Raw genomic sequence first — 24,702 nt, forward strand, 5'->3', positions numbered from 1 at the left:
TACATCTCTTATAATTCAGCTGGCATTAGTGTTGTAATCATCGCCGTCGTAGAATTATTATCTCCAGTAGCATTAGTGTCTTCAAATTGAATCAGAATAAAGACGTAATTCGTTATAATAGTCAACATCTGAAAATAATTTCTGTAATGTATCATAAATCATAAAAAAAAAAAATTCATTGTTTACCACAGCTAACGTTGAAAAATTCACATTGAAAAACCTGCAAGCTGTAATCTCCAAACGATTTTCTTTAAATTCAAAAATAGAAGAGATTACCAAACGTTGAGTAGAGCTGTCATCGGGATCAACTTTCAAATTATTGAATATATCCAATGCTTGATAACTCTAATAAATAAATCAATGAATAAAATATTATATAGGCAACCAAATAATCTTAAGTATATTAACCTCATTGCACAGTGTCGTACTAGAGAAAATATTCAACACAATCTCAATAAAAATAAATATTAAATTACATATCATCGCAACAGGTTTAGCATCTTCCTTTTCTCTGAGCATAGTATAAGCGGTATAATAAGCATTCGTGAAGATAACCATAAACATAAGCGTAAAATGCCACAGTAAATCAAATTGATAGATTCCATTCACTTGACGCGCCATATGCGTTAAATCTCGATGTAAATCGCCATACTTTTCAATACACTGCTCATATTTATACACACTCACAACAAACATATTATTTAATTGAAATTTTTCTTTAACCTTCCTCATTAGGTCATTAACCATGATAAATCTATCTTTAATCGCCGTGCACCACAAATAAAACTGACACTTGGCCAAAACTCCGACAAAACTTCCTGTAAATCTCGAAATAATGATAAACCATGCGATTCCTGTATTTGAAATGGCATTTATATATATTTCGCCTAAGATGTACGTCACAATCGCGATCGGAATGGCGATCATATTCCATCGTTGTAAATTTTTATTTGCTTCAGTTATTTCTTTGTTTTTACCAAGCGCAATCATTTGCTTATCGAATTCATCAATAGCTGTATACAAACGTACTTCTTTCTTATGCGTAAACAAACGTAGAATATAAATACAAGTCAAACGCAGGAGGATAGCAAAATTAAATAGTCGAAAACTCCAAAAATATACACCGGATTCTTCCAGCGAATATCGTTGATAAGTAAAATAATAAAGTGTAAGACTGGCAGGGAGAATTAGCAAATTAACAATGCCGAAAAAAATAGCCCAAGGATGATACCGATATGTACTACCAACTTTAGTAACCCTAGTTAAACAAAAAATAAGTTTAAATAACTGAAAGGAAATAATGACTCGTAGACTGAATTTAAATTCGTTTCAACCATGATTCCGTGTGGTTTTTCACAAACTGAAGGAAAACTACGGATGGAAAGACGAAAACAATTCATTAGTCATGTTAAGAAAGTAAATTAATGACTTGTTTATCAAAATAAACAGAAAATTAATTAGTTTTCTTACAAACACACAAAGAAAATAAAAAACACTTAGATACTTAGATGATTAATATAATCATCGTAATATTCTAATAGTCTAATGAAAACCACGATAACATTTCATAATTTTTGCTTTATTTTCTACAATGAATTAATTCATAATAACATTGGCTTATTAACAATTGTCATGTTGATTCTCAGTTGTTAATGTTAATTCTATTACATCGTTAAATGTGATCCGTCGATCCGTTTCAGTGTAATTTGTAATTTGTTTATATGCTTGCACCATTTATTCTCATCTTTACACATCGTTTGTTGTATACCACACTATGTTGCATGTAAATGTGTGTGGGTGTAGATGTTTGTTTTGTTTCTGTCACACACTAAATCGAATCTCGTCTATGTAGGTATTCGTAATTATTAATATTCTTATCAATCGTATTATGAAATCATTCATGTGTTTGCGTTTCAGTTTCTCTGCGTGATATCGTTCACGTAATCGTAGAGCTAATACAATTAATGTTTTCTTCTTAATAACACCATTTATTTTATATCCATTGTAATTGTATTTGTTTATTTAAATTTAATATGCGTGTGTAGTGTGTTTGTGTGTTGTGTGTTGTTTTCTAATTTATAGCCACGATTATAAAACTATATACAACTAGCAAATGTTATCCTTGTTCACCTTAACCTCAAATGTTAACCTTAAATGTACACAAACGGGCTGAAAATTAAAGTTTACAGAATGAAGTTTTTTTTAGTTGAAAGACAATTTTTACCTTTGTGCAAGGTATGTGAAGTTATTTAAATAAAGAAATGCATTTGTAGAAATATAAATTTAAATAGAATTAGACACAGAGTTTGTTTCGATATCATGTTTTCACTTATCCTCATCGTATGTACACAAATACAATAAATACAACTTACAACTTGAGTTTACCACCATCCATTTCTTGATTTCTTGATTCAAATAGAATGAATCGAAATGTTTTGTTTCCTTAGAGTTTATCGAAGAAGAATGAGTCAGAGATAAAACACTTAAGGCGATTAAGACAAAATGCTCACAACTTTTTTTACTTTTTACTTGTTTTTGTTGATTTTTGTTTGGTTTTTATTCATCTAACGCTTAGTTTCTTAATAGTCGCTGATCTAAGAATGTGTGTTACGTTTTGCTAATCTTACCAAAGTTTAAAATTGGTATTCTCACGTTTATCGATAAGAGTAAAGCACATTTGATGTTATCATGTAATGTTTTAAATTCTCATCGTAAATGTAGTAAATATAAGCACCTTAAGTGTCAGTTGTTTGTCATTTATTCTATATTCACTTTACACCTTCGTAAACCTTGCGTAAACTAACTTTGCGCAATGCTCCGTCCATTTAATATGTGATTTATCATTAAACATTGTTCTTACATATGTCTTGAACGATTTTTGTTTGTTCATTGGTTGTTTAGTTGAGATGTAGGCCTGTGTTGGAACTTTTCAACGCTTTTTACTTTCTTGTCGAAGCAAAAAAACGAAACGTAAAATCATCTTCTTTGCGCTTTCATCATTCAAACTCTTATTAAAAAATGATCATGTTTTTATAGGTCGTTTATTATCATGTCAATAATTTCATATTCTCTATCATATCAACTAGCAGTACTTACATATCAATAAATTTTTAACAATAAATAAGCTTTTTTTCTAATTTTCTTAATTTCATTTAATCTCATTTTACTTCATTAAACATATTTCACTTTAAATCTCATATCACTTACCAGTGTTTACATTTGCAAACAAACTCATCGCAAAGTTTTAACAGACATCAATGAATGTAGGTTAGATTAGGTTATGTAAAGGTTAGTTAGGTTAGATCAACTGTTAGGTTAGATTCTACTGATGAGTATTGATGAATGTTAAAACTTTTAAGTTTATTCATCGACCAATGCGCCTAATCATTATACCAATACAGTTATTAAATTTGTCTCTAGATTCCTATCTAAGTAATGTCTTTCTAAACAATTACAACCACTTGCTTGTATCATATTTGTGTTAAATGTTTGATTATATCAACATCGCTTATGGCTTAACATTAACATGATTCGAATATCTTTCAAATTGTTTTCACGTTTCAAATGCTGAAAACTTCAAGCCGTCATAACCTCACATCACATGGTTGTTTCTAACCTCAAATGTAACACCAGATTGAGCTGCTTCTGCACGTTTCAATTAATTTTCACCTGTCCATCAGGTTGATTCGCGTCTCAATTTTGTACTTTTCATATGCTTCAAATTGTCTGCTTAAATTCTTCTTAAGTCGAATGTCTCTATGTGTATATAATTATATCGGTAATCGGTAATACAAAGCTTATATTATTTGTTTTAGTTTAATTTAATTTTTGTTGTTTGGACAGAAACGTTCATTTTTGTGCTTCTACCAAGTCGCTCTCGGTGTGATTTCAATAATCATCTCCGTCGTTCTCCAATTAGTTTACAAGTGGATGTTGTTTTGTGAACATAACCAAAACATTGGACTAGTCAACCGATACGCGACTAATCTTAATATTGTCAAACATTCTTGATTATTTCTGAGTACTGATTAGTTCTTGTGATTGGCAAATGACGAAAGCCACTTGAGACATTTTCAAACGCAACGAAAGATTAAAGTTTTGTTAAGTAAAGTTAGGTTATGTCATGTTATATAGGTGTAACTCCTCTTGTCTTGAACACATCTCTGAATTTTGTTCTGTTGATTATACAGATAAAACCGGAAATGACGTTAGACTTATTAACAATATTGATGGACAAAATGGCGTCACACAAGCTTGAATCAAGCATTTCTCAAAAAATAAACTCTAAGTATACTTTCCACATTACTCATTGCTCTTTTAAAGTTATTTTTAGGTTACCATCCGATTTGTTTTGTTTCTAAGCAATTTAAACTCTACCGTCAGCACACAAACGCAACTAATTTGTTTTCCACATTTGTTTTGTTGTTTGTCATAATCATACATCTTAATAGCCGATCGTAGTCGATAATATTAAACATTACAGTACATTTACGTTTACATTTTGTATCATCAAACACACTTAGTAATATTAAACATTTGCAATCGCGTGTCATGTTAAAACTTTCACATACTTAACCTCAATTAAGTACGTTTACCGTGAATGTTCAACTGTCAAAACAATTTTGACAGCTTCAGTTGGTAAAAATGTTTTTTGTGTGTTCTGTTTATGCTTCCACTGTAAATTACTCGTACGATATAATTAATTAATTAGCACAACATCGAACATGTAGACATTTAAACATTTTTGTATCGTCACAACGAATAATTACACAATAATTACGCCTAAACACGTCTCACGTCTAATTGTGTCTAATCCCGAAACTAGAGTTCCGCCATTTTTTGTCGACGACCGCCATCTTGTCGATAAGCGGCCGTGTGTAGATCAATCCGTAAATTTAATGATTTTTTTTTTGCTGTTGGCGAAACTGCACCGTATCGCCAACAATTTTTTTAGTTGATTATTAGACACCTAGATTACTTTTACAACAATGTAGCGTAAATACGATAAACACATAATCGTCTATTGTCTAATCTAATGCAGAACGCGCGCGCCATCTGCCGTCGGGTAGCAGTGCTGCGCTGTCCTGCACTCATCTAGCATCTAGAATCTACTTATCGCGTAAGACATTTATCCACATGACATTTTAAGTGATGACACTGTGTGTTAATTAATCTCCTAACACCGCTTACTCATTATTAATTAATCTAGTAATTAATTAAGTTCTTAGCCGACAATTATGATCAATAATTAATATTACGTGAATTAATATTAAACTTTGTTTCTTTTATGTGCTGCAATTATAAAGGCATCGCTCAACCTTATAATGTTGGTTTTGCTGTTTGTTCGAAAATTTATTTAATTTAATTGCCCAACGTTAGAATTTTGAGAATATTGTGTGTTTTAGATGCGGACGCAACTGTCGAAAACCAAGGGCTCAATATGGTGAACGAGCAGTGGCGTGCCGCACAAATGTAAAACACACAGAATTCCGTTAAGTTAGGTTAGAATTTGAGTTTGCCTGCCCGTATAACACGCACCTTGGTCCAAATCACCAAGCCATTTTTGTTTCCATTTTACGGTTACGCTGCATACGTTCGGTAAAGTTTAAATAACAGAATCAATCAATTCTACCAACAATTCATCATCATTTCTTTCAAGATTTTTCTTATTCTTTTAAAGAGCAATAAGTAATATAATTTTTCATTCTGTAATGTTTTCTCTTGTTGTATTTCATGTGTTTTAACCTTAATTTACCTTTCTGTGAGTGACAGATGTAGATTTTTGAGGTTATGCTTGATTCAAACATGCCACTCGTTTTCTTTCCAACCTATGTTTACACTTGACTCAATGTGTCGTGGCGTGATTTGATTGATCGAAGAGATGTGTGTGAAGCTGTCATCTTTTGTTTTCCGGTTTGTCATTTCTCGATGTTTGTGTAGAATATTGTGAGCAAGTAACAGACTGAGATATACACAGAGAGAGAGGGAGGAAAAAGTAGTTTGCTTTTGTTTGTGTTTAGAGAAACCCGAGAGTGGTATATGTCTTCTTAAAAGAACCATCATTGCATTGTGTTTCCCTGCGAACAAGAGAGACAAACAAGCGTGTCAGCCATTATTACACATAACAGGTCACCAGGTAGCATTCACAGTTGGTGGGGAGAATTATGCTGGTTTTTTTTTCAAGTTCATCGTGCATTTTTTCTTATTATGCCAATTTGGGTTCTGTTTTTTTTGGATTTTGATTTTTGGGTTGACTTAGATCGGACTTACTCATCCTCCCAGGGACACACGTCGTTGGCTCTCGCCTCATCCTCGCCAGTACTGGTCTGAGCGGAGGGTTGTTGTGATGGTCCATCGCTACCACCACTTGCACCGCTAGAAGGTTTTGTGTTGGTTTTGGTGTTTTTGGCTTCCTTCTCTTCCTCAACGGTGGTGGTGGTTTTGGGAGGTGTTGATGTACTAGCGCCGGAAATATCCGCAGGTGGGTCATCGATGGTATCATCAATTTCCATACCAGTGCCGTAACAGTAGATCTCCGGAGGGTGTTCACTAATTGGGGACTCGCTGTCTGGCTCCGCAAGCGGAGCGAGTGCAACGAGCTGATTACCAGAAGATCCAACTGGTAATGACCTTGATGAACAAGGTTGCACCTCTTCTGTTTTAACCACATCCGGTTTACCAATGTTATCAGCAGCGGGAATGTCAGGGGGATGTACCACAATGATTTCTTTACAAGTGCTCTCATCAAGGGTAGACTCCTCATGCTCGACTTCATCAGCAGCGGACTCCAACTCGCTTTCGGTCTCTTCTAAAGAAAGCGCCAACACTGGAGTTGCAGGTGCGGGACCACGACCGGATGTACCCGCTGCTGCTGGTGGTGGAGGGTCGCTGTCATCGGCAACGGAACTAACACTAATGGTGGGCGCGTTTGATGACGCCACCGAGAGACTCTTTTTGAACGTCTTGGACGACGAAGGCTCGTCGTCGCGTTTATTGTCTGCATCACTAGCGACCGGTTGCTGGGGAGGAGAGGCAGAGGCAGCCGCCACCTCCTCAAACGCGCACATGGTACGACGGTCCAGCGGTACCGAAACGGACGCACGCCGCGGTTCCAAACACGTCGCGGTCGACAACTTACGGCTGGATTTACCGCCATCGAGGGTGTTCTGTTGTGTGAGCTGGCTTTTCTTCAGGCGTTCGGCGACGTCTTGCACTGCGACACTGATATCTGACGAGGAGCTGTTAGAATCCAACGCGGTGGAATTCTTGCGTGATCGCGGACCCGACTCCCACGGGCAGACGTCTTCCGATGTAGAAGCGCCTGCCGTCACAGCTATACTCGGCTTCTTCACCCTAAACCCAAAAACATAACCAATTTTAACCCATCATCAATATAAAAGAAAATATTTATTAATATACAGAAGAATCGAAGGCCAGCGTTAAGATTAGATCATATACATTATACTATCTTATACAACGTGTGAATACATATTACGTTCGGCCATCTTGGATTTCACCTCATTGCCCACAAATCCAAAATGGCTAAACATGGAAAGTTAGTGAATTATTATTTGGGGTTTCGAGCAGTCCTGAGGTGCTTGAGATTCGCCTGGTGTGAGAACATCGACAACAAAATGATTACGGATTTGACAGTCGCCATGCACACAACACCTAGATGTCATTTGTTATCGCACATCAAAATTATCAACAGCCAAACATCAAATATTATATATACCAATATTAGGTGTTTTGGGTTGCCTAGAGTGGACACTCATTACATAACCTTACAAATTAAATAAATAACCAAAAATAAAACAACATTTATTTTTTGATAATACACATATTGATTACATACGAGTACAATAATAAAAATTAGCTTTGCGACGTTGGAGGTTAGTTTGGAGACACTTTGAAGGCAACACAACGTACAGAACGTGTTTTGAGGGGTTGGGCGGCACTTACGGACACACAACGGCCATGATAATCTTCGTCGACCTCGAGTGGCCGGAGGGCAGGTCGCCCCTGTAAACGGTCGGTCAAAAAAAGCATGATCACGCTAATTGTGACAATGATAATAAGAAACCAATAATCAGGGCAAACAAATATGTACACATTAGGTAGCGCCATCTAGCGGAGAACAGGCTAGAGTTGTTGAATGTCATTTGCACGATGGCTGTATCTTGGTATAAAACGAAAGCCAGGCGACGAAAGACATCACAAAAAATGAAACACAAACTGCGCATGTCAAACACACCACCATCCACACATCCGCAGCATGTGGCGCTATCTTGCTACGACTAGCTGCAACTCTAGCACTAACTCTAGCATTAACTATAATTCGCTTTGTCTTTATTGCGATTTTATTATTTTTGTTTGTATTTTTAAAATTTTCTACTTTTATGTCAATTTTTTTACTGTTTGGTTTACTGTAGTTTCCGGTGCTTACTATTAGGATATGAGATAGGGGCGTGGCTTAAGTGTTACCTGTAGGGGATGTCGCTGAGGTTGCTCTGGGAGTGCGAATGCGGCACTCGGTTGTCGCGGTTGACGCCGGAGACGGCAAGCTCATGGGCGGAGCCAGAGAGGCTGCGATCGCTGCCACGTCGTTTTGTCAGCGCGGTGCTGCCAGCGCCGCCTCCGCCGCCACCGCTACCCTGCGTGGCTTGCTGCTGCAGTAGTGCACTAGGATTTGGTGCACTACTCGTCGACGTTTTCTTCTTCGGTGGACCAAAACCGAAAAATCTACACAAAATAAAAAAATATTAAATTTGTTACACATAGCGACATCTATATTCAACGAAAAAAGTATACAGAAACAAAATGGCTTCATTTAAGTTGTTAATTTAATTGCATAACCACACTTTCAGGAACTCGAGGGCGTAAGCTTATTAGGCGTTATTTAGTGTTTCAAGGTCCCACGTTTTCGAGTGGTGAGCAAATGTGAGACACTCGTAATTTTCGTTTCGGAATTCGTCCGGCGTGCCGGCGGTATTCGCATGCTGGTCACGTGGCAGGCAATGAATGTACACGCCGCTGGAAAAGAGGAAAATGGAAGCCGCCCGTCCTTCAGGGTTTCGGCTTCAACTTGTTCGCTGGAGTTGAAATGGCGAGCGCAAAGCGGGTATTATTAACCCGAGGCGCGAGCAACGCAAAAACTTCCACACCACAAATAACCCCCGCAATACGCGCACAGATAACTAACAACTGCCAACAAGTGTTGGAGGCTAGATTTCAGGTTTCGGTTCATCGCAGTGCGGAAAAGAGTTTATTTTTGATACAAAACCAAGAAAAATGCAACAAGTTAATTGGATTCCGAATAAAATAACAAAAATCTGACAGTTTTCACAGCTGTCAAAATGTTACCATAACCTAATTTAACCTAAAATTATTTTTGACATTCAGCCATTTGTAAAATTAAAAAACTAATATTTATCTACGTTAATTATTCATTTTTTAAATCTCGATCGTTTAAAAATTCCCTCTCATATTTTCCAGCGCTGGCTTTGAAAAGTTTTTAATTCCCTTGATTAATTTAAGCGTCTTGGCGCATTGGCAAATAAAACCAGCGGCGGATAATTTCCAATCATACATTTCGCTTCTTCTCGCCTCGTTTTTCCTCGTTTTGCGAGTCGTCTGCATTCTGTAAAGACTTCGAATTCATCCATTAATTTCCATTTCAATTCATCTATAATTTCCATTCCTTCTAACCTAGCACCGCACGTTTGAGCGATTCAAACACCCTCCGATCGGGTGGTTAGGCGGTTATTAAAAAGCACGCCTTCGCCGCCCCCGCGCTAGGAAGCCAGGAGGCCATAGAGGCCGAGGAAAATAAATCAATATGAGCGGCGAGCGGAAAGTTCGTATTTAAAAAGGTACTCCTCAACCCTGAATGCTAAAGAAGCAGCGAGCACAAAACGTTAAATCGGATCGTTTAAATATTTACTTATACAGTGTGTTCGCCAAGATTAAAAGCATAAATTAATAGGCATTGAAAAATCGTACTAATTTATAATTCTAATCACTGCGGTTATTTTCACCAACTCACAAGGGTTGTTTGTGACGTCTGTAATAAATGGCCGCCATGACACACCGCGTTTCCGCTTACACTCATTAATTATGCCTGCCCAAACCAGCGCACAACTCTTTATTTTGCAATATTATAATACCCCATTTAAGGTTAGGTAATTTTTCATCCCTTAATATCCTCATCCCTTGTCACTATCATATAAAAGCATGTCACATCTTGTCAGGTTAATTTTTAGGCATTAAATAATATTTTAATATTTCAGAGGTACAAAAGCATGTGTCATGTCAAAAATCGTAGAAGCGAATATTAAATAGGATTTTATTCCGCCGGATTTTCCGGACATTGAAATTTGATGCGGTGATAAAAAATTATATTGCTTTTTTAGGGGCGAGGATAAATCAAAAATGTTCGATGAATGTAAAAAAGAAAACTGATATGAGATCATTAAAATTTAAATGAACTCGCATCGGGTTTCATCAATTTATGTGAGCAAATAAAATATTTATATGCGTATGACGAAAATATGAATTTTAATTTGGTTAAAATCCAATTAGTATGTAAAACGTATTAAATTACACACGTTTTAATAGTTTTGACATGTGACACTTGACAGAATGAAACATAACCTCATTTTAAGGTTACCTTTTCTTTGCAGACGGTTGAATGCCAGTCGCTAGCAGATTCTTATAGTGCTCAGAGCGTATGAAACGCGGATAGCAATCCTTCTTGAGCAGCAACGTGTAGACGTGCTCCTGGGCGCAGTCGAACGTAAACCGGCTGGGCGTCTTCATCTCCTGGTGGACGCGCTCCATCGTTTTCCCGTCGATATTGATCTCGCAAGGAGCGCCCGGCGCGAGAAACTCCCTGCAAACACCGAATGCATATTCAATTCTCTCATTTCCGGCATCTCTCCGAGCATTAATTAACATCATCGCCGATGAATTTCGCATTATATACCATTATCACCCCGGATCACCAGGATCATAATGAATAATTAATCGATGCGGAATGCATTATGCATAATTTAAACTACGAGAATGTTCGCCGGGTAATAAATGAAGAGAAATGGTGTGTGTCGAAGAGGAATTTATGTGAATTGATGGAGGTAGTTTGTAACTTACTCGAATATCTCGTTCACTTTTCGTTGTATCTGGCTCGCCGCCGAGCGTCGTAGATCGTTGACAGCGGTCCAAAACCGGATGTTCTCGTGGCTGTACTCCTTGCGCAGGTAGGCGGTAAACTCCTGCAGACCGGTGGGATCCGCAACCAGCTCTTCTATGGTTAATCCCCATCGTTTTACTCGTTTTTCCGTCGGCGCTTCCACCCTAAACAATTTCACAAATAGAAACCTAAATCATTAGACACACAATAAATCCTAAATAGATACAAATTGTGGTTATGGCCATGATTGAGGTTAATGTGTTTATATTATAGTTTGATGTATTGTTATGGCCATGATTGAGGTTAATGTGTTTATATTATAGTTTGATGTATTTACAGTGGGCCGTTGAGCTGCCAGAAGGTGAGATCCTCGCTGACCCAAGGGTTGGAGGGTTGTGTCCCGGCTATCAGCGGGTCGTACTCCGAATATGTCTCAACGTATTGCACCATGCTTTCTAGAGCTTGCGACACTTTGACACGCGTTCTCGACAAACTGTTCTTTAATAATTCAACCTAAACATACAAAAATAATGTATGCAACCAAATTTACAAAGTAAATATTTTAAGTATATGCTTATATGAAATTCTTTTCTGCTTACCTCACGTTTGCCATCTTCTATAGTACGCTTCCGGGACCGATTTCCGTTGCGACAACGAGTGGGAACAGGGCATTGCTCAAGGGAGCTCACGATTCCCGGGGGTGGGCGATGAACGCGCCAATATGCACGCTCTTGTGAATCACTTACGATCTTATCGCCCTTTTTCAACACCTTCGCCAGTTTAACCTGCAATATCCAGAAATCAAACATTTGATTCAAATCACTTCGAAAACGTTAAAACTTGTACTAAGTACTTAAGTAAAGTGCGTTTAATAGTAGCAGACGAATCATATGATTGTCGTAGACATCAAATTAGACGAATTATAGCAAATGATTGGCGGTAATTGAAGCAAATCAGGATTGGCAGGTCAATAGACGTAGATGCGTTCAAGCGTCGTCCATCACTTGATTACTTAACGCCGGTTAGCAATCGTGTGATAATTGATTTTAACGTATGTAGTAGCAAGATGGCGGATTGGTCAGTTACAAATATGAAAAGTACGAAATTTTGATTGTTTTAAATACCTGTGGTTGTTTTCGTCCTAATTTTGGTGTTAATACTTGAATTACTTTCTGCATGTTTTGTGTTTGTTAATAATTGAATACAATTTACACAAAGTTAGTCTCAACGTGGTTTCCAATTTAAGTGCAGACTGCATGCAAACGTATTGATTCTATCAATGGAGTGCACATAGTGTTATCTTCCAAAATTATGATAAGTAACGCACACTTATCGCATTTCAAATAAAGTTTCTTTTCGTTACTCATACAGGAAATGATAATTTATATCATTACTTTTATTATTTATTATTTAGTACTTCCTGGTTTAATGGAAATATTTATGCATCTCATATTTTTAAAGTAAAATACGGCCATTTCGAAGCTTTGCTCGCGACTTCGTCCCGATAGTGTTTAAAAAATGTAATTCGTTTTTACTCACTTGTTCTAAATATAGTATGTGTCAATTCTATCAATAATATTCGCAATTTTATTGAAAAAAAATTATTTAAAGAATTGTTAATAATGCACTTCAGCGTGCTGTCTCAGATTCAACTATTTAACTATAACTATGATTGAATCTCAATGCCAACTTTTATTCTATAGAAAAGGGCTGTCTTTGGGGTTTTTCCGACAATTATTCGAAATTTTCTCGCCGTGAGAACCATCTTTGGACTTTAACGAACATTTTAATAAAAGAATTGGCCAAATTGGTCAAAGCTTTGTTGAGTTATGCGCTTACCAACACATTTTGCGATTCATTTTTTATATTATAAACGCAGCAAATAGCAGTTAGACGCAAGTCAACCAAACATTATTTCCTCTAGTGGTAATGATAGGTTAGAAATCTATAAAATGCAAGTTAGACAACCAATTTTACATCAATTTGTTTCAGTTAAATATTTTGCTTGTAATATTTTTCAAAAGCAAACAATTCATTAACTCTGCTTTTGACAGTTTGTATGCATCGTTTGTTTCTTGTCGTGTTTGTTTGTCGAGACCACAACGCTTGTTAAGCAACCATTGACGCAGGCTGCGGTTGCTGTTACTCTTTCCGTTTTAACGAAACATTCGCACATCCACTGCTGCTCGTATCGCCGACGGGCAGCTTGTTTTGCAAACGTAAAATGCAATTTGCCATTTCGGCTAATATGTGTAATGCGATAAGATAATTGGAAAAGTTACTTCGTTTACCTTTTCGAGTCAAACACACCACTCAAAACGAGAACGTGCGCCGTCTGGTTTTTCAACAACTTCAACACAAACCCCAGCCCAGAAGCAAATCGAAAAAGTTTTAATTTCATTTAAAGACGCGCAATATTTTACTTATTAAAAGAACATAAAAACAAAAACAAAATAATTATTCAAGAGATTAATAAATTGATCAATAACACGTCATTGAATATATTTAACTATGTGATTTGATGTCGGAGTTATATTTTGTGTAAACATGACGAGAATATGTGGAAAGAAAAGAAAAGAAAATATTGTAAGATCAGATTCTTTCCGTTAGTTGATTACTTTCACGCCGGATATTCCCTTTATTCGTGCTCGTTCATCAACGTCAGCCCGACCGGAAGTTACACACATTATCGGCTCTACCAACGAATTGACTTCATGATAGTAATACTCTACTATCGCTACATCTAGTTTGATTTCATACATAAACACGCACATAAACGTTCAGGACGCAGTCAAACATTTAAATAAACATCTATAATATAAAAATAAATTGCAAAATCTGTTGGTAAGCGCATTACTCAACAACGCTTTGACCAATTTGGCCAATTCTTTTTTTAAAGGTTCGGTAAAGTTTAAGAATGGTTTTTACGTCTAGAAAATTTCGAATAATTGCCGAGAAAACCCTAAAAACAGCCGTAATTTATAGTATAATTGTTGAGAGTTAGTCATAGGTGTAGTTAAAAAGTTGAATCCTAGATGGCGCGCTGAAGTGCATTATTAGTAATTCTTTATATAATTAATTTCTTTAAAATAAAATTGCGTATCTTATTGATAGAATTGACACATACTATGTCTAGAACAAGAGAGTAAAAACGAATTTCATGTTTGTTCAATACAATCGCAAAAAGCTAGTTAATAAATAAAAACGTATTATTTTTAAATATATTTTGTTTGTATAACCTATAAAAATGTGTTTTATAACCTAAAATTTAATTGTTAGAAAGTTTAAGATTTAATCTTCAAGTAAAACTTCCTTTTATTGTTTAGTTAGGTATGCACAGGACAAAAGAAAGATTTAAGCAACTAATTTACAAGAATAACTGCCTCTCCCCATGAAAGAACTGAGAGAATTCCAGCCGTAATCTTTATTACCAGCCGCCAAGCGAACAAACGCATCGCATTAACTTCTATGCGAAAGAAGCATGAAACCGACAAGAAACCTTTCGTGACGCCATTACGAGTCTAACCTTAACTAAACTAAAACAAAGCTGAAACGTTGGAATGTTGAGTCATTAAAGTAATGAATGACTTGTTCCGCCGCTTTTTTTTTATTTTTTGCTTCTTTCGTAAAAATGATACTATAAGAATTAGAAATGTTGCATAATTGATAGTTATTTGTTTTACCTGTTCTTCAGCTTGCATTGTGATGAAATCCCACTTGTTGGCGAGATTCTTGCGCAGATTGCCGAGCGCCTCCAGCTCGTAGTCTTCGAGGCCGTGCCGCTGTTTGTTGCGCAGTGTGCGCTTCGCCAGATAGATGGCGTATTCGACTTGGTCGGGAGGACGATTTTGCCATGGCCAATAGTACGGGGACTGCAACATAACCGCAAATAAATGCTATTGAAAGGAAATTAAAAAAAGTAAATACCTGAAACCGATAGAGGGAGCTGTCATCTTTAACGACCAAGTTCTTAGAGTCGCTGACCGGGAAGAAGTAGCCATATTGACATAATTGATTGGCAATATTGAGAGCCTCTGAAATTTTAATAAAAATTGCATTGAAATCATGTTAAAGAAGATTATTTATGTTTCATATCTTACCAGATTCTTCGATACTGAGTCTGTCCATAAGCCATTCAATTAAGTCATAACCTATAATACACAAATTAAAAAATTTGTTTTAAGTGTTTCTTATTATCACAACGTGGTTGAAACATGTTTAACAGAGAACAAACAAGCTTACACTAATTTTGTGTGATTGTAATTTGTGAAAATAAATAAATAGCAATATTGTATATTTCATTGTGTATAAAAAGTAGTATAGATTATTAGATTTATTTCTTTTCAGAAAATTTCATATGTTTGGGTCATATTTTCATCTTTTCCCGGCATTTTCCAAAAATTGGTATTATCACGTTACTTCAGGTCAATATTTTCGCATTATACTCGAGCTTTCCCAGCTGGTGTTAACGCGAAAGCAATGAAAGCAACGAGCGTGGCGTCGAAAAAGTGAAAAGAACCAAACGCAAAATAATTCAAGCTGAAAAGAAGAAAACACGAAAGCAAAAAATACACGGATAGGTAGCTATAAAGCGAAAACATTGCGATGGTATGAAAGGAAAAAAGTAATTTTCACACCATACTTTAACGCGTCTCTTCTGGTTTGTTTTCAGGACCGCATTCCCTTTCACATTCAATTTCTTTAAGTATAAAAATAAGATAATTGAATATAAAAAAGTTTACACCTAAAAAAATTACGAGCCAGTTCAATTGCACGATAAATTTAACGATAGCAATTACTAATTTAATTTTTTTTTATTACCGTTAAAAATGCTTCTACAATTGCATATATTAAGAGTTACATAACCTACAATCACATGTAACTGAATAAAACCAGTAAAAATGCATATTTATTAGTTTAAAACGCTAAAAACCTCGATTAAAACATGTTGAGACCTATCATATTGCAAACGTCAACGATTTGTTTTAATATAAAAATATTGAAAAATTTAATTAAAACATATCGCACGTTATACTATTCGATTTATATTGTTAATTAACTCACTTGTGAATGCATTTAAATTACAATGTCGCAATTTTAACGTTTTATTCACCTACGCTTTGGAGTTGAGCATTTGCAAATTTCAATCACAAATATGAATAAAACCAGAGTTTAACATTTAGCGTGTCACGTTTTGATATTCATTATACAATTTAGAATTAAATTAATTAAATAATAGAATAAATATAAACAGAATGCACAAATAAATGTTAAAACTTATGCCTTTTGAATTATGTGAATTGACGCAGATGCATTTAACTCTCATGACAAAATTTCGATTGGGTATTCCCGAAATAAACGCATATGTAACAGTAAAACAGCGTAAAAACTAATCAAAAAGGTTTAATTGCCATGCAAGATTGCAATTTCCGTTTCACCATCGCATTAAACGCTTTCGTCGTCCAAAATACGTCGTAAAACGAAAAGTCAAGCGCATTTAAACGGGTTCGAAGTTAAAACTCATTTGCAAAACGCTTAAAAACTGAATTATTCACTATTTTTACAACTCAAAAACCCAATTTTATTTAAATCCACCAAATATTCATATTGTATTGCAAATAAATTGAAATTTATTATCAAAAGTTTAATTTGCAAACAATTGAATGCATTTTCCTATTCGGGAATTAAAATTATTATTATTAACAGTGATGAATGTCGAATAATAATCCAGAAACCGTAATGAATGCTGCGCTTGTGTGTTGGTGAAATGTCAAATGTCATATGTCGAATGCAAAGCGACGGAACGAATGAGTTTGCTGCGCGCCGGAAAACAGGACGAAATTTTGTTCGTCGTGCTGAAATTCAATTTCATTGTGATTCATCACTTAACGCTCCGACTTTTGCATTCACATTCGTATTCGCATTCTTGCATCCGACCGTTGTTAATTTGTTGTGAAATGCTTTATTTCCTGTAATATTTACGACGTGTATTTTTTTTTTCCTCCTTTTCACCTAACGAAGACGAGAATTTGTTTTGACAAGTGCTCTTTACTTCCACGACATTGCTATTTACAGAATGTAATAAATAATATTATAAAGTTAACGAATATGAAATGAGAAAATTAAAAATTCTAATTTCATTTATGTTTATTTGTGGAAATGCTTGAAGAAAAAAGTGCGCAGCGTCGTTGCTGCCAATAATTGCACGTCGCGACTTCCTTCATCCTTCGTCCTACTTCTTATTACGCTCATGCGCCTCGTTTTGCACCTTTTTGAAAACTTTTTACTCTTCATCACTTTGTGTTATGCGCCGACTTTTTTTCAACGTCTCATCTTATTTTATCCTTAATATTCTTTTCATCTCGTTTCGTTTGTCCTTTTAAGGCTCAGCGTTGCGCGGAAACTAGGTTGCGTTTTGCATCGGAAAATGCGCTAACGAACAAGAAAACGAGACGTTAAGACCCAAACAAGTTATAACGACGCAAAGAAAATAAAGTTCGTCCGCGAGTGTAATTTTTATAGGTTATGTATGCAATGCACATCAAGGAGGAGGTTTTGTACAAACAACAAGAAACAACCACCACCGTTAGAGAGGGGTGTACCTAAGTGCTTCTGTGAATGATGAGCTTGATGACTCTTACCCATGAAGGCCGAAGGAATTGAAGTGAGGAAGATCTTCTGACTTCGGACGGGAACGCCGTTGTCTGCGTCCTGCATCTCCCGCACCAGCCCCTCCATCTGTAAATGCAAAAAACAACTAATTAATTTCATCATACATAAGTGTATAACTGGTTGCCTATGTAAAATCACCTATAAATAAATCAAGATCAATTCTAAACACTTGTAATCTATGTTCTAAGCATTTAGGTGTTAAATAAGCCCGAAATACGGGAACAAAGCAAAAGGAAAGTGTTAATTCAAGCATTGAGCACTGAACACACTTTGGAGGTTAGAACTAATGAAAGCATACGAGTATGAGCAACAGTTGTTTGAATTATCTTGTTAACACTATAGATAGTTGGCTTCAGTGAATAATTCCATTGTATTCAATTTTACAATAGATTTAATCTTGAGACAATACGCATACAATAATAATTTCTACACGTTGTAATAAAATTCTATTATTATATCACCTATCACACGTTTGAATGAGCTATTTTTAGCACCCATTCGGAATCCACCGGAATTAAATGACAAACATTCAACGCGTCGCAATGAACTACCAGTTTCTCAGTTCCTCAGTTTCCGTATGTCCTTGCCAGTCAGGATAACTCCACTATGCTCTTAAGGATATCACGGGACAGTAATACAGAATAGTTGAGAGGTGAGCACAGCGCAGAAACTTCCAAGAAACAAAAAGGACAAAAAAGCATGGCAAACAATACAGGATAAGTACAAGTAGGAGTAAGGACATTTGTTGAACGAGAAGAAGCAGTCGACGCGTCACAAACCGCCGAGGGTCCATTTACCGCGCCGACTGAATGGCCGAAAGCACTCGATAAAAGAAAATGAGCGCAGCGCTTCGCAGCCCTTCCGAAAATGAAATTTTGATGAAATGTGAAGAAGTTTTAATGAAACGTGATGTAACGCAGTTGGAGCAAGATGTAATTTGAGTTTATAGAACGTACGCCATTTTTTCTCGTTTGCTTTTACATATTAATTTAAGTATAATATTTTTGTTGTGTGTAGGCGGAAGTAAATTTTAAGATTTTCTATAAATCCGTTCACATTTTTATACTGGAAAAAAAGTTTCGAATGACAAATGGCACGTCGGCATCGCGCTTTCCATAAACCACAAAAACATAAAATATTTTGATGGTGCGTGCGCGGAATATCTGAATTTTAAGTTCGTTTACGTAACGCTGGAGAACAACGCAGTGGAAAACTTTGAAAATGTGACTCGTATGCTTTTCCTTTGCGCCAAAAGCTTTAAAAGCTTTCAAGACTTTCCAGCTTTGACTCGGATTCTTAAATTTATATATTTATTTATACAAGCAATTGAAGCAACTTTTGTTTTTGAATAACAAAGGTAGCATTTACCATCTTGGGTAAATATTATTTAAGAGAAAAAGATATAATACTTTTAGATTAATATGATATTATATAAGAAATCAAGACGGATGAGATTTTTTGTGTTTGATTGATTTTCGGCCGAGTTTCTTGACAATAGAGACCGACAAAAAGTTTAATTTAATCGGAAGCAGCGGGTCAATAAAATCACGAGCCGTGCACAATGGCAGGCTACGTTTTATTAATGGAACAAGCTGGCGAAATCGACAAAGAACGGAAATCTGACTTAAAAAAACAGAGGAAACATATTTCCAATTTAATCATAAAATATTCGTAAGAAAAATAATAAAAATGTGTTATTTTGACGTATAAAGTAATATTTTTCAACACTTGTGTTAAAAATCTAATTTTACACACTTTTAAAAGCAAAAAAACATATTTTACCTTAATTAGTGTGTAAAACTAAAGTTTTAAAGTTAAATTAATATTGAATATGTTTAGTTACTTTGTTGGAAACATTATTGCACAATTTTCATTATAATTGCTTGCGCAAACAAGTCGAAGCACTGCAAACTCAACAATAAACCCCGACAGTTCTGCGAATTGATATTCGTAAATCGCTTCGCCACAGTGTTGCATTCACAGCGTTGTCAACATAACCTAAACGAAAATCTCCTGGTGTGTGTGCCACATGCGGAGCGCACGTCAATTGCAGATACAATGAATAAACGAACGAATGAAAAATGTTCGCTGCACACGTGAGTGACATACAAACAGCGATGTAATAACTACGTAAGAAAACAATCAAATACATGTCAACCTCATAATAACTTAATATCTACCTGTAACAAAGAGAATTGAAGGAATTTTATTTAATTATTTATTTATTTAAGAACCTATGAGTACATAGAACAAAAGAAATATTATAAACTAGCTTTTGATCGCAACTTCGTCCCTGTAGTGTTTAATAAATATGTAAGTTGTTTTTACTCTCTTGTTCTAGACATAGTATGTGTCAATTGTATCAATAAAATTCGCAATTTTATTTTAAATCAACTAATTATATAATGAATTGCTAATAATGCACTTCAGCGCGCCATCTCGGATTCAACTATTTAATTATAACTATGATTGAACCTCAATGCCAACTTTTATATTCTAGAAAAGGGCTGTCTTTAGGGTTTTCCCGGCAAGTATTCAAAACTTTCTCGCCGTAAAAACCATCCTTGGACTTTAACAAACATTTATAAAAGGAATTGACCAAATTTGTCTAGGCGTTTTTGAGTTATGCGCTTACCAACAGAGTTTGCGATTTTTTTTTATATTATAGATAGTTAAATATGATTTTTATTTTTTATTTTTTATGGCATGTGTGTTGTTTAATCAAAAAATATAACCTCCAAAGCTTTTAAACATTGTCTGCGTGAATACAATATGCTCTACGTACGCGACGCGCAATTTCCGCTTCATTTCCGAAGCAAAACGTAGCAGTTCGTACGTTTGGTTAAATGCATTTGTACAAGAATAAAAAAGAGCGACAAGGCAGGATGGAATCTCTGCGCCACAGAATAATGCCGCATGGCGTGCATTCGAAGTTGGGGGCATGTAACACGTACGCGTTGAGCAGAGAATAAACGAAGGAAGAAGGAACTTGCTGACTCATTGACTACTGTAATACGGGTAATCACCGCCGACTACAAACAACTACAAATAAGTACAAAACTACAAATAGCGAAGTGAAAATACGAGGAACATTGATTCAACGGTTTTAACACTGATTTTAACACAATGAGAATTTATTTTGTCTTTTAAAATGAAATAAATAGTGTAAATTTAATTAAATTAATGTTTGAGTTGTGGTATAATAAGTGAACATAGAAGAAGTTATGTAAATAAGTTAATTGTTTCTATCTATAATAAAAAATGAATTGCAAAATTTGTTGCTAAGCGCATAACTCAACAACGCCTAAACTAATTTGGCCAATTCTTTTTTTTAAATGTTCGTTAAAGTCCAAGAATGGCTTTTACGGCAAGAAAAATTCGAATAATTGCCGAGAAAATCCTACAGACAGCCCTTTTCTATAGGCAAAAAGTTGACATTGAGATTCAATCATAGTTATAGTTAAACTTCTTTATAAAATTAATTTCTTTAAAATAAAATTGCGAATCTTATTGATAGAATTGACACATACTATGTCTAGAATAAGCTAGTAAAAATGAATTACTTTTTTATAATACACTACCGAGACGAAGCCGCGGGCAAAAGCTAATAGTATTTATAGTTTTATATACATGTAAATTTTGCAAAAATTTTATGACGAATACAAAAATTTAAAATTGAAATAGAAATTTGAGTTTGTTTAAATTTGTCATTTTCGAATTTCTATTTTATTTCCCATCTCCCGTGGATTTTCCAACTTTTATCCGACGTGAGATCATTCTCCACGTTGCCGTAATATTGGCATTGAATGCACTTGAGACTTGAGAATACGTGCGAAAATCTCAATAACTTCTCGAAAACTCCTCGAACTCATGCTGGCCGAGTAAACTAGTTAACTTCTAGGAAAGCTGTATTTCTTAAAGCTTTCTTCTTAACTTTTCCAGTAAAATTTTACTGACAACAAATGCCTTTTTTCTAAACATACAAAAGTTTGCTTTTTTAAACACTCTGTATTACTTTACTGCTTAGAAATGCGAATACTTATCACGCTGGGTGTGAATAAAAGTCTAAAGATAATCCACGCCGAAATTTATTGCAGCCATAAGTATACTCAGCGGGATTGTGACATAATTCATGTGGAGTATCATACAATATGTTCAAAACAACTTCTAAATAATAAAACAGTAAATAATTCAATTAAACTTTTGCTAGATGCATATTTGTTATAAAATCATATACTAATTTTAAAACTTTATATTAAACATATTTTAATGCTTTGAAAATATGATTTATTTAAAAATATATTATTAAAACATACTGTATGTTTGTTATTTAATGTTTTATGTGTTGGATCATCCCTTTTTACACTTCACACAGTTTCACCCAGTTTCAAACAGTCGTATATTTCGATTCGCAGTAATGTAAAATAAATTTCGTCTTTTCTAGGATTTTTTTTGCAAAAAAACTACACGTATATTCTCTACTTTTAGAAAATGTTAGTATCAAATTTTGAAATGTGAATAGTTTGCGCACACGGTGCACACGTTATAAACGTTATGAAAATTGAAACTAGCGATGAAATTCAAGCATCTGGAAAGGAAATGCAGCGCAATCCCGTGAGGTTTTCCACTTCAACTTGCACGTTAGCCCGGCGCCTCCACATTTTGCAAATCCCAAAGGATTCCTTTCAAATGTCGCACCTTTTTGTATTTTTATTATTTTTATTCTTGTTTTGCAATTCAATTTGCACAATATATAATTTAATATTTATTTAAATCAATAATAAGCATTTTATAAAAATTTATTGTAAAAAACAAAAAAAATATAATTTCATTATTAATTAAATAGCCATAATTAAATTTACATGCTTAAATGTTCAAATGTTAAATTAAAATATGAATTAACGCTTCCTTTGTAACCGGAAGTTGTTAATCACACCCCTGAGAAGAACATGTTTTGCGTACACATTTATCTGACCCCTAACGCACATTAACACTTATATTCCAAACATACCTAATGATCCTTGTATCCTAAATTAGTATAAATATAAATGAGGTTATAAATTATCATGTGATTGTAATGCACTTTAGCTGTATCGTACTTTATTAGACTTGTTTAACAGTTGTTGTGAATATGTTTTTTGCGCTCGACTTTTGTTTTATGTAATTTTGTCATCGCTTTGCTATCAGTGCATTTGCACGTGGCAGACGACGTGTCGCGTCAACGCGCGTCCGGGGAACAATGAACAATTTGCATACTCATGTTCGTCCTCGTGAGCGGCGAGCGCATCGCAATCATGTGCGAATTTACGTGATTACACGTTTTGCATAATTATTTTGTGTACTTGTGCAATATCACAAATATTAAAAGTTATTAAAAATTTTATTAATTTTTGTATTTTTAGAGAAAAAAATACATTTTTTTAAATTTTTGTAATATTTAATAAATTCTTAGGCTTTTTGAAATATATACAAATTAAAGTTTATAGTAATCAATTATAGCGGCTTTTTTCAGTGTTAACAAATTTTCGTTATCAAAACTAAAAAAATCAAAGTGTTCAGTATATATACCGATTGCCAAAACTTTGATATTCTTCAATTTTATTAGTATTTTGTATTCTTGTACAAAACTTCAAATCTTAAAAAAGAAGGGTTACTAATTTTCATATTTTTTAGAAAAAAATATGTTTCTTTCCTCAATTTTAGCATTATTTTATTATTTAACTAGCGACTTCGTTCTGGTAGTGTTTAATAAAAATGTAATTCGTTTTTACTCTCTTGTTCTAGACATAGTCAGTTCTATCAATGAGATTCGCAATTTTATTTTAAAGAAATTAATTATATAAATAATTGCTAATAATGTACTTCAGCACACCAGCGCACCTCGGATTCAACTATTTAAATATGATTGAATCTCAATGCCAACTTTTATCCGAAAGGCGGTTTTTAAGGGTTTCCCAGCAATTATTTAAAAATTTCATGCCGTAAAAACCATCCTTGGACTTTAACGAACATTTAAAAAAAAGAATTGGACAAATTGGTCTGGACGTTGTTGAGTTATGCGCGTACCAACAGATTTTGCGATTCATTTTTATAATATAGATCAGTACATATACTACAAGTCAAGCATAATTTTTCTTTAATTTTTCACCTAAAAAATATTTTATCCAAATAAAAATCTGTCAAATTTGATATATATAAAACTACTATTACACCGCAGATTTCACATTCATACAAATCGCTAACCCTTACTATTACCTACAATTCACTCCGCCTTTTTCTACACACCAAATATCACTTAAGCTCGAGAAAAGCCTCTCGACGTATTCAACCGCCACGAGTATATCCCGCCACACCACATAGATATATGGTGCATGCGCCTGGCAATGTGGCAATTTAATATCGCTCCACCTCGCCGGGATGAATGTTTGATGCGCGCTTATGCGGAAAGCGAGAATAAGCAAAAAGGGGTCGGTGGGTCGGTAGATCCGCCGGCCGTCGGTCTGTGTCAGGAGCGATTGCTTTTACTTTTCTTGCGTTTCATGCCGTGCGCACTCTTTTCGTGAATATCGTCTTGAATATTGGGTTGGGTTTGATAGCACGGCCAAAAATATCCCACGAATTACATTTGAAAAGGCCTGAAATATCAATATTGAATGCGGAGTGAATGGAGGAATCCTTAGGAATGTACTTTGAGCAGAGTTCTTTGCTTTTACATTTCGTACAGTCATATTGCAATCTTTTAATATGATTAAAATATATTTTTATCAAAAAATTTTACATTTAAAGCTTTATAAAATCAGCAAATCGAGGAAGTTTATTACTCTAACTCTATTATAAGTAAA

General features: G+C 35.0%; 1 protein-coding gene across 3 annotated transcripts in view; it reads right to left on the bottom strand.

Annotated features, from left to right (window-relative positions):
* Nucleotides 1-1,558: 1,558 nt before the first annotated feature.
* The window catches only part of LOC135803877 (regulator of G-protein signaling 11), a 47,403-nt gene continuing 24,259 nt past the window's right edge, over nt 1,559-24,702 (bottom strand). The window contains exons 3-14 of one of the 3 annotated variants that reach the window (XM_065317597.1): nt 17,791-17,926; nt 15,289-15,339; nt 15,116-15,222; nt 14,872-15,060; nt 11,788-11,973; nt 11,526-11,701; nt 11,149-11,352; nt 10,670-10,891; nt 8,485-8,742; nt 7,963-8,022; nt 6,271-7,353; nt 1,559-6,077 (exon numbers count right to left, since the gene is read on the bottom strand). In XM_065317597.1, the coding sequence (XP_065173669.1) occupies nt 6,017-6,077; nt 6,271-7,353; nt 7,963-8,022; nt 8,485-8,742; nt 10,670-10,891; nt 11,149-11,352; nt 11,526-11,701; nt 11,788-11,973; nt 14,872-15,060; nt 15,116-15,222; nt 15,289-15,339; nt 17,791-17,926 (2,733 nt within the window). In that variant the 3' untranslated portion in view covers nt 1,559-6,016. Of the gene's footprint in view, nt 6,078-6,270; nt 7,354-7,962; nt 8,023-8,484; nt 8,743-10,669; nt 10,892-11,148; nt 11,353-11,525; nt 11,702-11,787; nt 11,974-12,312; nt 12,584-14,871; nt 15,061-15,115; nt 15,223-15,288; nt 15,340-17,790; nt 17,927-24,702 lie in introns of those variants that run through there. The other 2 variants (XM_065317598.1, XM_065317599.1) reach the window with 2 other exon arrangements.

The sequence above is a fragment of the Atheta coriaria genome, unplaced genomic scaffold (assembly GCF_025399875.1).
Source record: "Atheta coriaria isolate IRGN ID8LTWV9N9 unplaced genomic scaffold, Caltech_Dcor_3.1 hic_scaffold_3_pilon, whole genome shotgun sequence".
Taxonomy (NCBI): domain Eukaryota; kingdom Metazoa; phylum Arthropoda; class Insecta; order Coleoptera; family Staphylinidae; genus Dalotia; species Dalotia coriaria.